General features: G+C 38.9%; 1 protein-coding gene across 1 annotated transcript in view; it reads right to left on the bottom strand.

Annotated features, from left to right (window-relative positions):
• LOC109478933 (potassium voltage-gated channel subfamily H member 8-like) overlaps positions 1–14,881 on the bottom strand; it is a 100,762-nt gene that overhangs the window by 17,312 nt on the left and 68,569 nt on the right. Inside the window, exons 2-5 of the mRNA XM_019780739.1 lie at positions 7,059–7,292; positions 2,696–2,833; positions 1,460–1,492; positions 163–296 (exon numbers count right to left, since the gene is read on the bottom strand). Coding sequence (XP_019636298.1) covers positions 163–296; positions 1,460–1,492; positions 2,696–2,833; positions 7,059–7,292 — 539 coding nt within the window. The remainder of the gene's footprint in view (positions 1–162; positions 297–1,459; positions 1,493–2,695; positions 2,834–7,058; positions 7,293–14,881) is intronic.

Below are 14,881 nucleotides of genomic sequence, written 5' to 3'. Positions count from 1 at the left end.
AAAAGGTAAATAAAGCAAATGTGATATAGATGTACTGAAATAGCCAACAAAAAGACAACACATAAGTCCAAACAAATAGTATGTCACAAATCTGAATGTGCCAGTAAGTAATGTACATTGTAGCTTGCTCTGCCAAAGCCACGCAAAATAGACTCTACTTACACTGTTAAGTTTTTTCAACCGACTTCTTCCCTGCGTAGGTTTCTGTAGATGCCCTGACAGTTGGTACAACACCGCTCGACTTCTCCGCCTCTGGAACTGTTGCCCTGTTCTTCTTCCATAGGAAGCGTTAACGTCTACAGCCAAACAAGGTAGGGAGTCAGTTCCTGAAACGATACGTTCTTAGGGATGATACAGCTTGGTATCAGTCGCCATTTTTATTTTATTTTATGACAGGTGACGTAGTATGGCATGTCATCATCACGTCATTAATGCGCCTTGGCAATGACAGCTGGGCACTTAAACTGATTTTGTCATTAGGTACAGTTCATGCAATTACAAAACTGACAAAACTCGTGACATTGGAATTATTATTAGTCAAAGAACCATATTCTGTAACAAAACAACACAGCCATGCTCATTTCAGTGGTTTTAGTTTGGGATTACAAATGAACAGTAACAAAAAATGACATTATCCTCCTCAATGTTTTAAACACTTTAAGACGCAAATGGTGTGTCAGAATACGTTCTGTTGTTCTGAAAAATGTCTTGATAACCAAACAAACTATCCAATAGCAAACGTCATTAAGATGTGACTGTCACAGCATTTCAGAAAACATGTCATGCCAAGTAACATCTGAAAACAAAATCTTTCTTGATCTTAGAATCAACAAACACATCAATGCAGACATTGTTCTGTGAACTTGAAATATGTGATGAAAATTGATTATGGTCTTCTCCTTGGTGCTGAAATGGCAAGTGTCAGTACAAAATCTATGTGAAAGCGAATGTCCATGTATGTAGCCTGTAAAATGATACACAAGATAAAATTAGATGTAATTTGTGGGCCTACATGAACTACAGACTTATGGAGAAAGACAGCAAGAAAGAAAGAAGGAAGGAAAGGAAAGAAAGCCAGGAAGCGATTAGAAGAGACGTGCTTGCAGATAGCATGCAGTAAACAGGATGTGTACAGACAGGTTTGTGGTGTGTGAGGGCCTGCATGCGCTTTTTCTTAAGGCGTAATCAGGCCTTTTTAGTCTTTGTAATCCATAGGCAGCCGCCCTAAATCATCGTAATTCATAATCAGTATATTAACCATAACGTCGATGAAGGTTAGACATCCAGGTAATAAGATACCCCAAAAACAGTTACTCAAGCAACTGGTTATGATGCTCAGAGGCTTAAACGTAATTCGTAATTGGCGGCAAAAATTTTGCGTAATTTGTAATCACTACCCCCCCATGCAGGCCCTCGTGTACTATGCGTGGGGTAGGGAGAATCTAACAACTTAGCTTACACGCGCCCTTAAACCTTGGGGTGGGTCTTTGCTCTGAAAGGGCGAGAGAAGAACAGAACACCTGTGAAACATGCGACTGCAAGAGAAAGATGGTGCGTACCCTAGGTAGCCCGTGCACCGACGCCACCTTGCAAAGCGTTAAAGAATGGCAGTGTCCAACTGATAAAGGCATGTGATAGGTTCAGGTCAAGATTAAGGTGATTTTCTTCTTCCTTAGTGTTTCTGCAATTAGGATTTTACCATGGTCAATACTGACCAAAAGAGGCCATATATTACTGTTACTGTCTTAGAAGACATGAAATGCTGTCATACAAGTTGAAACAGAAAAGCAAATCTTTAACGCTTGTGCAAGAGTTATACGTCAAAGGGCTGTCTACAGTGCGCTGGAGGTCTAGGAAAAGTGATACTAGTGCGCATGACTAGACGACAGCAGCAAATTACAAAATTTAATGAAGTTTCAAAATGTAAAACAGTCTTTTTGTAAATCTTATCTAGTCCGTCACTTTTAATTATGATAAGTTATTCACAAGTTTAAGCCAAAATGTATTTTTCATCATTTGCATTTTGCTGCAAAATGTTGATATTATGAGCTTAAAAGTAGAAGTTATTTGGGTCTTGATAGTTAACTCTACATTTGCCATAACAGTAAATTTTTGGCGACACCTCAGAGGAGAGGCATTTAATATTTCTCTTGCTTTGAAAAAAAATTCATACTTCATAGATAGACCCAAATAACCTCACTCTCTATGTACAGAACACATCCACTTGCAAAGCAATATAAACCTAGTGCGAATGTGCTATACTATATTCTACGCTTGGGGAGGGTCAGTTTCTACTGATGTTGTGCAAGAATTTCAGCGGACATGAAAGAGATGCAGCTTGACATTCCAGGTAGAAAAGAGACGGAAAAAAAGCGTATGCATGCATTTTGTAGACATGTCATGGTCAACACAAGACGTACATTTATGACTTGAAAAGAAATGTAATGTGACAAGGCAGTGGTTCTTGTATATGAAAAAGTATCAGAACACAAGATATTCGAGAAATATGTAATACATGCTTGATAACTTTAAAATCCTGTTATTATAATAAATATCATAATTAAGAACATGTAAGAAGGGAACAAACTTTCCAGGAAGGCTGACAAAGGTTTTTAGCAATTTGTCCCTAATATGCAAATTTGGGATAATTTGCATGTTTGTGATAAATTGCGAGAAACACCTTTGTCGGTCCTACCATTCGCCTCAGCCTCGTCCAGGTCCATGCTGGATAGTTTTGTTCTCGTGATGTCCTTGTGGGAGGCGAGGAACAGAACGACTTCCCCTTTTTCGTTTTTGATGGGAACGATATCGAGTAAACACCAAAACGGCGTCCCTGTAACAAGAAAACAAAACAACATGGTGAGATAAAACGTCAGTCAAACTATAGAAAATTTGCATAATGTTTACCTTGATGACATGGTCTAGTCTAGCAAACGACTGCTCTGTTTAATCTTACTCAAACACACACTCATATATATGGTGAACAGCCCCTCTAACTCTATCTGGCAACCCCCTGCAACATAGTGTAATCCAACACCACAGGGTGTCTGCTACAGCACCAGTTACCAAGGTTTTGCTTGCCAGAGTCAGCTCAAAAGTTTTCATCTGCACTGTAATTCTCTTACATTTTGTAAGATGGCGCCATTACTCCACATTTTAAAGGTATATCTGTGTAGTAATTTTGTTTTCAAAATGTAATTTCTGCTTAGTGATGTTGTATTAGTTGACCTGTCAGCCTTATATTTCTTAAATTCTATTTAATTTTGTACCTTGCTTTTTCTTTGCGATTTTTTAAAGCATTGGTTTGAAGTCAAGCGGATTAGGTTGTCCATCATATTAGCCTGTCCATGGTGACATTGGCATGACAAGCAATTTGTATTAACTACTGGTATAGTAGTAGTCAGACATACTAGTGGACCATAGCAGGTCCAATATCAACCCTTCCCCGGAGCAACAGCTTATCACAGTTGACAGGATACCAATACATTGTAGATGTGTCAGCAGTGTCTCATAACCTACATTTAAAAATAGATGTCAATTAAACCATACTTTACACAAGGGTAAAAGGAATGTAGTTTTTGACAGAGAAGATTTGTGACTCATGACTATTAGGCCACACCAATTCAATTTGTTGGTTCTTGGATTCGCCTCTTAATTTTTTTGTGATTTAAAAAGAAAAAAGATTCTGGTTCTGAATCAACACAAATATGCTCAGTATTTTGCCCCAACAGTTGAGGAAAGTCATTTTCTTCCTAGTTGTTACAGTTTTTCCATCTATCAATGCAGTGGTTTGATTAAAAGTTGAAAATTCATTTGTGTTGACTTCATGGCTCCTATCGTAGCATTTGGGGCTATCGTAGCATTTGGGGTTATAATTGGATGCCTAGACCTGTTTTCATTTTCATTTTTTTTTCGCCCTGTTGCTTCATATTTTTTATGAAAAAATCCAAGAACCAAGAAATTAAATTGGTGTGGCTTTAATGCTTGTTTCAGGTTGTAGGGTACCATTATATAATAGCATTTTGTTACTACATGTATATTTTCAGCCCACTTGACCTTTACTGTCCCCTGTGTGATCGTGGCATGGAAACGTGACGCAGCCAGGCAGAATTAAGAGTCAGGTGAGCGTGTCAGCATCTCCCAATCTAATCAGAACCTAATACCACGTTCAATCACACACTAAAGCCTACTGTCAGGCTCATCACAGTTTCAAGGACAAAAAGCTTATCTTCTATATTAAAAGCATGTTAACTTTTCTCTTTCCGTCTATTCTCTCATTCGTTTTTTTTGTTGACATTCGTCACTCTTTGTTAGTGTCACCAGAATGAACAGGCAAAACTAGTCGATGCTTAAATATAAGGGACTGGAAAACCCAGTTGGACAAAAATTGACAAACTTAAAGCCACTGACTTGAAAGTGCCACTGATAAGTAAATCATGTTGGGGCAGTTCTTAAAAACCCATGTTCGTTAACACAGCAGGGACTGTTACTGTTTTTGCCATAGTTAAGTCACTAATATCTGAGTCAAAAAAATAATGCCAGAGCTTGACATACTTGGTATCTTTAACAACTGCTGAGTTTATTCATTTCTTTGAAATTAAGTTTATTGCTTATCTATTCTTGCCACCGGTAGCATTTCTGAATGACTGAAGTAAAGAGTTTGTTGACTGAATGTTCATTCTGCCCATAACATTTTTTTTACCACTGTCAAAAGTCTCTAATATCTCTAGTCGGTATTGTCACAAAAATAATGACAAAACCTATGGTAACCATACTTGCACACATGTATAGAGTTCATTCATCCATTCTAGATTGAGTTGACTTCAGGTGTGCAGTTTCTGAATGATTGAAGTGCGGTGTCTCTTGTTCGTTCTGCCCTTGAATTGTCCTGCCCCAGTTCTGTCATGTTTGATGGACCGGGACGGCCATGGGGCATGGTCGGGCTCAAACCCAGATTAATCCCCACCTTAATTACATTACAGGTAGCGACGTGGGGACGCAATTTCATTAACGGTTCAAACCATTCGTTTGCAGAGCGTAGAGGGGGTCATAATGCTGGGGTGACTACAGGTGTCAGTCATCCGGGTACAATATATATATGGTGCAAAGTGACACTCTGATATTCGTTACGGAGAGATGAAACAAACTAACAGTCCCTGAAATAGGACATTGTTTCCCGATGAACTAATGTCCAAGCAGATGGAGGAACACAAAGTTGTCCCCAAAATCCTTGATTCTAAGCTTTTCTTTGTATTAACGGTTCAAACCATTCCTTTTTCAGAGCACGTAAAGGGTCATAATGCTAAGGTGTCAGTCATCTGGGTACAATATGGTACAAAGTGATACATGATGATATTCGTTACGGAGAGATGAAACGAACTAACAGACCCTGAAATAGGACACTGTGTCCCAATGACCTAATCTTCAAGCAGGTCAGAACACAAAATCATCACCAAAATCATCAGCTTTTCTTTGTATCTTGTCATTTATTACCAATTTGAAAACAATTCTGCAACTTTACTTTGAAAATGTATTCAGCTTTATTTTGAAAATGTATGAAGATGTTGGAATGCAAAATCCTCACCAAATCATTGATTCTGTACTAAGCTTTTTTTTGTCTTTCACCTTGTCATGATTATTTGCCAAAACCATTCTGAAACTTTACTTTTAAGAAGTATTTTTATCGATGTACAAAGTGACGCTATAATTTATTTTATGGGGAGAACAAATTAATATTAATAATAAAATAATGCACCCAAAAATAGGACACCATTTCCCCGATGATGTTGTAATATAAAATCATCACCAAAATCATCTAGTCTAAGCTTTTCTTTGTATTTCCCTTTGCCATAATTACCTTCCAAAACAATTCTGCAACTTTGAAAATTGTATATCTTTTGACATACACTTTTCCAGTAATGTCTCCGACATAATCATAAATGAGCAACTCCCCTAAACTGCACCTGCACTACATGTAAAGACATGATGGGTGCAGAGAGGTATGGTACCTTTTAAAGGTTTTTGTCAACTTCTAAAAGCGTTTTCTGTTAGCCGTCCCAGGTGGTAACTTTTACAACTGCCAGAACCTGTCATCTTCTTATGCTAGGCCCGTCACTTGTGTATGTCAACACCCTGCCTGCCATTGCCTACTAGCCAGCGATATGTCCTCCAGTTTAATACTAGTATCACCAAGCAGATCTTTTGGTGGCAAAGTCATAGCCAACTGGCAAGACAGATACTGTGTATTGCCTAGTGTTGGCTACTGTCTTGCCTATTGGATACTGTCTTGGCTATCGAGCACTGTCTTGCTTGTAAGACACTGCTTTGCCTATTGGGTACTGTCTTGCCTATTGAGTACTGTCTTGCCTATTGGGTACTGTCTTGCCTATTGGGTACTGTCTTGCCTATTGGGTACTGTCTTGCCTATTGGGTATTGTCTTGCCTATTGGATGATGTGTTGCTGGTTGTTTGGTTGTTTGGTTGTTTGGTTGGTTACTATGGGCTTTCAGATGTGTCATTATGATAGTAACAGTTGAAATCTCCACTAAGTTCTAGTTGGTTTGGGGAAAATTGTCATTTGAAGGCTTTTCAGCACCATGGAAAGAGTCATTGAATATTGTGGTCTCAGGGTTGAAGAGGTGATAGTTACCTATTATGTCAGTCCTTCCATAAATGCTTCATCTTAATGTGGCATTGCACTGAGCAAACTGGTTATATATGATAGATAAAGGACCAAGCGAAAGAAAACCTACCATTCTTTTTGTAAAACATGACTTACGTCTTGAACCCATCTTTCTCTTCCAAGGCACTTTTGTTACTGTGGGCTTTCTGACATGACATTGTGGCAGTAGCAGTCTGGTCTCAGGGTTGACATCTTGAAGAGGTGATAGTCACCTGTTATGTCAATCCTTCCACAAATGTGGTAAATTTCAATCTTTAAGTTATTATAAAGTTCTCTGGCACAAAAGATGTTGCTGCAGTGAGCATCAGTTTAGTACCTAAAAGTGCTCTATGTGGCTTTGAACTGAGCAAAAGTCGTTAGAAAAAAGAAAACCTACCATTCTTTTTGTAAAACATGACTTCTGTCTTGAACTCATCCTTCTCCTCCAAGGCGCTCTCGATCTGGCTGATCTGGATTTCGCTGGTCTCGTTGCCATACAGGAACTTACAGGCGCAGCCCTTCTGCATGACCTCGGCCCTCGCAAACCCCGTCAGCTCACAGAAGCCATCGGAGCAGTACACGATGGGGTACACATTAGCCACCTGGGCATTCCCCAGCACAAAGTTGCTGTCTGTAAAATATATAAAAATGCACCTGTTAGCTTGGGAGTTCGTCTATGTTGGTGTACATACAACATTATGAAAAAAAGAAGCTTTCTATGCCAGGGCCTGCCAAACTGCATTTAACTGAGATGGTTTAATGTCTTGGGGTATGTGTTTGCTACTGGGTGTTCCCCAGCACGAAGTTGCTGTATGTTAAACATACATAAAACGTTGATGAAGGTTAGGCATCTAGGTAAAGAAATTCAAACTTTAAGATAATTCAAACTCTGCTACTGGATAAATTACGGACATCACTTCCAGACCTTTTGAGTGACATTTGTCACTCTTTTTTCAGCATCACCCAAATGAAATGAGAGAACTAACTAGTCAACACCAATGACATAATGAAATAACTGGAAAATACAGTAAAACTGTTGAAAATGACGAAGAAAAAAAGGCCGATTACTAGTTATACCCAATGTAAGTCATACGCTGATCATACTCTTGCAACAGTTTGTTCCTTCTAGATCTAAATGATATATACTATTAGTCTAGTGGTTGAATTTTAAATCTTTTTCATTTTTAACGTACTTGTTACTTGTATTTAAAAGACTGCAAGCAAGCCTTAGTTTTTTGGGAGGGGGCAATCCGGGACAACAAGAGATTGTGTAACAAAGGCTAACTACAAGCTACAGTACTCTCTCGTGTCGTGACTTGCCCTTCCCTGAAACATACATAAGTTAGGAGACTTCAGAGGAGCTGTGCCCAAGCCAATAACCTGCACCATTAACTCACACCACAGTAAAACTAGCCCGATATTCGATCGTGAAATGTTTCGGAAAATCGGCGGTCAGCATTCTCGCAATGAGCAATCTGGGAACATACTGCGCGCGTGCCTTCCCGTCTCGCACCATTGCTCAACACTAGCGCGGCAATTGGTTTTATCGATTTGTAAGCATGGCAGGAGGTTTGTAGTCGCCATTCTGTATTATTTACAGTTTCTTAGGAATTACTTCAGCACAGTTAGGGGTGCCTAAGTATACAGTCAAGTACTTAGCAATTGTACAGTGCAATTCTCACGAATACCATGCCATTTTATTACATACATTGTATACTTAGCAATTTCATGGGGATCTGTTGCAATCTCACTTGTAAGTGTTCAAATGGAACTTATAAGTGAAACTATACAAATGGACTATATTGGGAAAATTATTGCTAAATATACTGAAAAATTACACTCTATACAATCTCGTTTCCCGTCAGCTGAACAGACAATCACGTGACCCCTACCCTAATACTAATTATTCCACCCCTTTACCCTCTGACCCTTCCTCCCTAACCCTCGTAAGGGTCATTCGTGGCTCAACCTTTCTCTGTACGGTCACATTCCCACCCAGCCCTCCCATGACTAACCCGAGAACACCTGGATTCTAGAACGTTAGTTATGTTTTCTCATCTCATACGACATCGCGCTACCTTAGTTCTTACTGACTTATCTAGACTCGTACATTTCGTCTAGCACTGTACGTTATCCTCAATGGTACCTGCAACTTAGCGTACGTAATCAGTTGTTACATAACCTTCATGTTATTTCTTCTCTGCAAGATACCTGCCTTGCTAGCGTTCACAGTCACATTGTGGCCATTTGCTGTACTCAGTATGTTGTGTAGCTGTAACCTCTGATAAACTCCAGAATTGTGTTATTGTCGTATTTTGAACCACTTAACTTACGAAGGTCAGTAGTTATTCAGGTGTACCTGTAACGCATCATTTGCTTAGCCAGGATGTTTTCAACCTTGTTCACGCAGATGAGCTTTTGAACTTCGCCGGTTAGAAGTTACTTACAAGTCAGGATGCGTTAAACATCCGCTGGACAGAGCCTTGGTTTAACCGACCAGCCCGACTTTGGCTAAACAATTGGCAACCAGGGTAAAATAGGTCGCCAGCTCGCAGCACATGACTTGTTGTTGTTGTATTAGGCTCCTGTATAAGTATGTACATGCTATGAGAGCTACAATGTGTAGAGAGTAATGGTGTTACTGAGTTGAGGAGCCAATTGCAATAAATGCCCGACCGTACTGAGGTGACGGTGAGCTCACTACCCTACTTGTGTGTGTTTGTCTGTGAAATAGACGGGAAACATAGTTCTCTTCGGAGCTTGCAAAGAAGAGAAGTAAAATTGCACACTATACTTAAGCAACTCTAGACAGTCTCTTAGACAATCTATCCAATGTCATTGCTCTAGCATTGATCTTTATGCGACTACAGCCAAATGCTTATGAATCATTTTACAATGATATATACATGCAATGGATGACAACTTAGTGTTATTCAAAGAAAATGAATCAAAGAAACAGGTGAAGGTGGCAAACACCAGAGGACTACTTTGTGGCAACAGCTCAATACAGACTTCCGTGGGGAAAGTTTGAGGGGATTTTTCCAAAAGCTGTCTTAAGTCTTTTGAATTCAGCATTGTTCAAAGCTTATATCAATAAAAGAAACAGGTGAAGGTGGCAAACACCAGAGGACTACTTTGTGGCAACAGCTCAATACAGACTTCCGTGGGGAAGGTTTAAAGGAGATTTTTCCAGAAGCCGTCCTTAGTCTTTTGAATTCAGCATTATTCAAAGCTTATATCAATAAAAGAAAAAGGTGAAGGTGGCAAACACCAGAGGACTACTTTGTGGCAACAACTCAATACAGATTTCCATGGGGAAAGTTTGAGGGGAATTTTCCAGAAGCTGTCATTAATTCCTTTGAAGCAGTAGAAGATGAAGTGTTGTTCAAAGCAGTAAAATCAATAAAAAACAAACAGATAAAGATGGTAAACATCAGAGGACTACTCCGGGGAAAGTTTGTAGGGAATTTTTCCAGAAGCTGTCATTACTCTTTCCCCTGTACCATCGCGCCAAGAGACTCTCGTCAGAACAGGTTTGTCTTACCAGAGACACATAATCAATAGGACAGCGTCTGTTCTTAACGAAGACGTCTCGCCTGATGCTACACAACCCTGATGACAGTCCTCAGGGGACAGGGCACGCGTCACTCCCAAATTGACAATCGTTTGCAAAAGTTCCTTTTCTGTTATCCGTTGTTTGGAGAGCCAGTCTGGCTATGACCTGTTGGACCTTTGAAATTGGCTGTGCTAAGTTTAGAAACACGGTCTGGGTTTTGAAAACCATTCCAGAAATAGTCTTCGCTTTGATCATCATTTTACAAATTCTGCTAGAATGAGCAATATTTTCTATGCAGCCTGCTACTTTTGATAAACCAACACTGGATGCTGTTACAGACCGGTCTGGGTTTTGAAAATCATTCTAAAAATAGTCTGGGCTTTGAACATCATTTTACAAATTCTGCCAGAATGAGCAATATTTCCTGTGCAGCCTGCTACTTTTGATAAACCGACACTGGATGCTGTTACAGACCACGAGTGAAGTAAACCGTGAATTTAAAGAGGTCTACTAACGAAGCCAAGCCAATTACACTAACTGTAATCCCTGAGGTATGCACAATTCGGATATCCAGGACATTCTTTTGAAAAGGCCTTGGTAGCAACGTTTTCTTAATGTGGTGGTCTAAGGGTGCCTAAGCAAATCTTAAAGTTTAGAGTAACCAAATGAGAAACTCTCCAACTGTGATATTTAAGTCTGCACCTTTTCTGTCTTTATCAGCAAGCAACTCATTAAAATGTACTGGCAATGCTTCATCCCTTATCCAATATAACATTAAGCAGCTTAGAGTTATTTTGAACTAAGCGAGAAAAGCCGGAGTCAAGAGATACCGTATGAAATCATCGGAGAGCATTTGTGACATCCTTTTATCTAGAGATGATTGTGTCCTCAGGCATTGGCAGATTCCATAAGTCGCTCATTCAAGGCACTGATTAACTTTCCATATTCGATCAAAATGAGCCAAATCACTGGAGGCACAGAAATGGTGTAAAAACCACCCCTCATTGCTTTATCATTAATGACTTGTTGCCTGTATAATGACATATTGATTTCAATCTAAGTTAAGTAATACTATATAAACAGTGATTTCTGTAAGTACTACATGTATGAACTATTTTGGCAGCAAAAAAAAACTTTCTGAGGATTAAGAAATATATGATTGTTAGCTACTACTAGTAACCCTGATAAAAGTTTATGATAGATACTATCTAGCATTTTAGCACATTACCGACATTATGGTAGCTTTCCTTACAGCATTTACAGTCAAGTCATAAACAACCTGCGCTAAGGTCTCTTTATGCAATGCGATAGGGTTGATTAAACTTCCTTGTTATATGCATGTACATAATATATAGAAATTATTTCAGAGTTCTAAAGTAAAGGTACTACAAAGTTCACTTCGAATAAGTCTAACACTGAATACTAGTACCTTGAATGGATGTGCACGTATACACAGACAACATTACCATATCAGTCCACGTTCAGACGCCCCTATCCAGGGAAATTCACTGAGAAAGCCACGGTAGTTGGCACCCTTGCTGTTGAATTCATTCTGGTGTCAAAAAATAGCTTACAACCTTGACAGCCAGGCACTTGAGTACTCAAAGCCATGATCCACCCTAAAATTACACGTTGAGCTCATAACATACTACTCAACCCATCTCCCCTGGCGTTTCCAATCCACTCATGTGTAAGACCCGGTTCGAAATGGTGAAAAATCTGTTTTCACCGTGCTCTTTGGTTGTGTCAGTATATAATCACTGACTTTCTGTTGGCCATCATGATATTTCGGCATGAAGTTACCAAGCATAAAATGCGGGGCAATGGTTTGTCAGACTAAAGCTATCATAATGATGTTATTTTGTGCTGATCTCTGTTACTATGACAAGTGGCGTGTGCCAGAATAAGCCCAAGTGCGTGTGGTTTGCTTGCATTCACCTTGGCATGCCCAATTGGTGTAGACTATTGGGCTATTTGCTTGTTTCTTAATGCCACATTTTCACCAAAGCAGCGACCCTTGAACAACCCAATGTCACTTTAGAAGTTCAAATGAATGACACTGATAAAGAAGAAGTAGATTTTGCAAGTTTATAAACAGAAATTATAGCACAAAGTTGACTTTGAGAATCGTACTAGTGTAACACTAAATACCTTGAAGGATGTGCACGTATTTGCAAAATTGCCAGTCCACATTCAAGTTAAATCATCATACCTTTACATGTACATCAGGGACAATGACAAAATACATGTAGTGTCTTGGCTCATACAAATCTACATTTGCTCAATGGTCTCCATCCAGTGAAAAAGGGCCAGTGCAACTAAACTTTTTTGCAAATCAACAATTTTTGTCTGTGACATGAGTTCAAGAAGGCTTCACTATCTGTTCAGATTTTTAGCAAAACTTTACAAACCTTTGAAAGATGTGGCCATATCTTATTCCGTATGCACATGAAGTACAGGTCTTATACAATCGTCATGGGTTCAACAGTTATGAATGCCATCCACCACGTAGCTTGCATTAAAGTGTCCTAAATCGTAAGCAGTTCTCTTTAAAGGCTTTCATCATTTCTTAGTGCGAGCTATCAGGAGGGAAGGGTCAGGTTCAGACTACTAAAGGTTATTTGCGAAGGAGGTTGGAATACAAACAGACCCTAAAAGCCTGCGCTGAGTACTTATGTTTTTTTCAACGGCTGACTTGTAATCAGTGTTGGATCATTGAACTTTTATGTAGAGCAAATCATATAGGGCTACATATTTCTGTGACCTAGATGTCATGTAGCTTCACACATTTTGAGCATGTGTGGTGTGATGCATTGTAGTCTACATGTGTGTCAAAGTTGACTCTCTCATAATTTAAAACCTTTGCAACACTGTTGAACATAAGTGAAAATGTATGACTGTGTTCATCTGCAAGACAGTAGAACGTTACAAAAAAGTCTACGATATGTTGTGGGGATTTTTTGGTAGGTACAGTACTGTCTGACACCTTTGACATACAGTAGAACCACAATGCATCATTGCTGTACATGCGCACTCTAATCTTGGTGGTACTCCAATACAATATTTGAGAAAACTCTAAAGTTGCCCCACATGTATATTTGCTGCTGGTCAAGCCAGGCCAATACTGACAGAGACCACAATATCGACCTAGAAAAATCCCTTTCATATCAAATTAATAAAGCGCTACTAGCATTTCGATCCCTACATTAAGGTAATTGGAATAACATGGCTATGAAAAATGTAAGCGGGAGAAAATCAATTTTATGGCTTTATGACTTACCATTACTTTGTGGGATGAAGAGTTGTATATATGAGACAGATTAAGGATCAAACATGTACCTTGCCTCAATATCGCAGCCTTTCTAGAGATTTACGAACCAAAAGCTAACCTTAAGTACATGTACCTGGTGCTCCTCTAGTCAAAGCTACAGCAGCTTACAATAGCACAATTGTGTTATAAGGTCAAATAGTTCTGGTTTGATTTTCTCATAGATGAAAATTTTATTAAGGATTGGAGTTCTGATGCTTCTAAAACTGAATTGTTATGGTAATAGAATTCATCAGAAAGTCTTTCTCACAAATTTTATCACGCATGATATCAGTGAAGTCAATAAATTGTACTTCTATTTCATATCATCTTAAGTTTGTCTATTACATACTTTCAAGAAATAAATCTATCAAAAGTACACACGCTAGAAACCCTTAGTGATTTTATGAGTTGTTTGGAAAGTTATACTCATAAAAGTGAATTAAGTGGAGTTCTTTGAAACCTTACTTTACACAGTATCCAGGTTAAGATATCAATGGTGGCAAACATTCAGCAAAGATATATTCATATCCTACATCCTTGGCGTTTGAAGTCTAGCTGACCTTAATTAGTTCTGCAATTTTGCTCAAAGCTGTACGCCGTGCTGTGCTTGTCTATTTCTGATGAGTGCATTGCCTTGGAGGATGAGTTCACGTTTCTATCGTGTTTCGTCTCTAATGATTACTTGTCACACATAGACTGAGAGTGAGATCAGATAAGCTGCAACCTTAGGGAAAGTCATTTGAGGTGAGCTGCTCCTTAGTGACTGTCATCGTGAAAGTTCAGTGATTTATCAGTACTTTATCTAAATAGAATGGGAGATAAACACTAAGCTACTACCAAACTTGGGAAGCAGCTGGAAAGAGTTGAAATTGGCCAAATAAACTACATGTCAGGGGAGTTGGTCCGCTAAAGGAGTACAGTTTGCCACTCCAACCTACCTGGCATGTTATGTGTACAGTAGAGGTCTTCATTCAATAAAATATCATATGATTAAATATTGATCATTGGTGCCTTTATGTCTGCTATCTGATATAATCTCAGCACATTTAAAATGCTATTAATAATGACATTTCACTGCCAACTGGAATATTTTTGTAAAGGGCCCATTGTCCCTTGATAAAACTGTCTTATAACTTTATGTTATTGTTCAACAAATATACAAGGCTTGCAGAAAACTTCTATAAAAAAGTTGTATTACCAGATGAAACTAGTAGTACATGGTTATGTATACTTGTACATACACATGTACTGTATAAAATGTTGTAATGTGCATGTTGTAAATGTGTGTACAACTTATGTTGTGTTTTCTGACCACCTCTACAAAGATAAAGTTATTCCAGTCATGAACACAGTG

Source organism: Branchiostoma belcheri, unplaced genomic scaffold (assembly GCF_001625305.1).
Source record: "Branchiostoma belcheri isolate BF01 breed outbred unplaced genomic scaffold, Haploidv18h27 scaffold46, whole genome shotgun sequence".
Taxonomy (NCBI): domain Eukaryota; kingdom Metazoa; phylum Chordata; class Leptocardii; order Amphioxiformes; family Branchiostomatidae; genus Branchiostoma; species Branchiostoma belcheri.
Note: the sequence above shows the minus strand (reverse complement) of the source record. Positions and strands in the feature narration are given on the sequence as shown.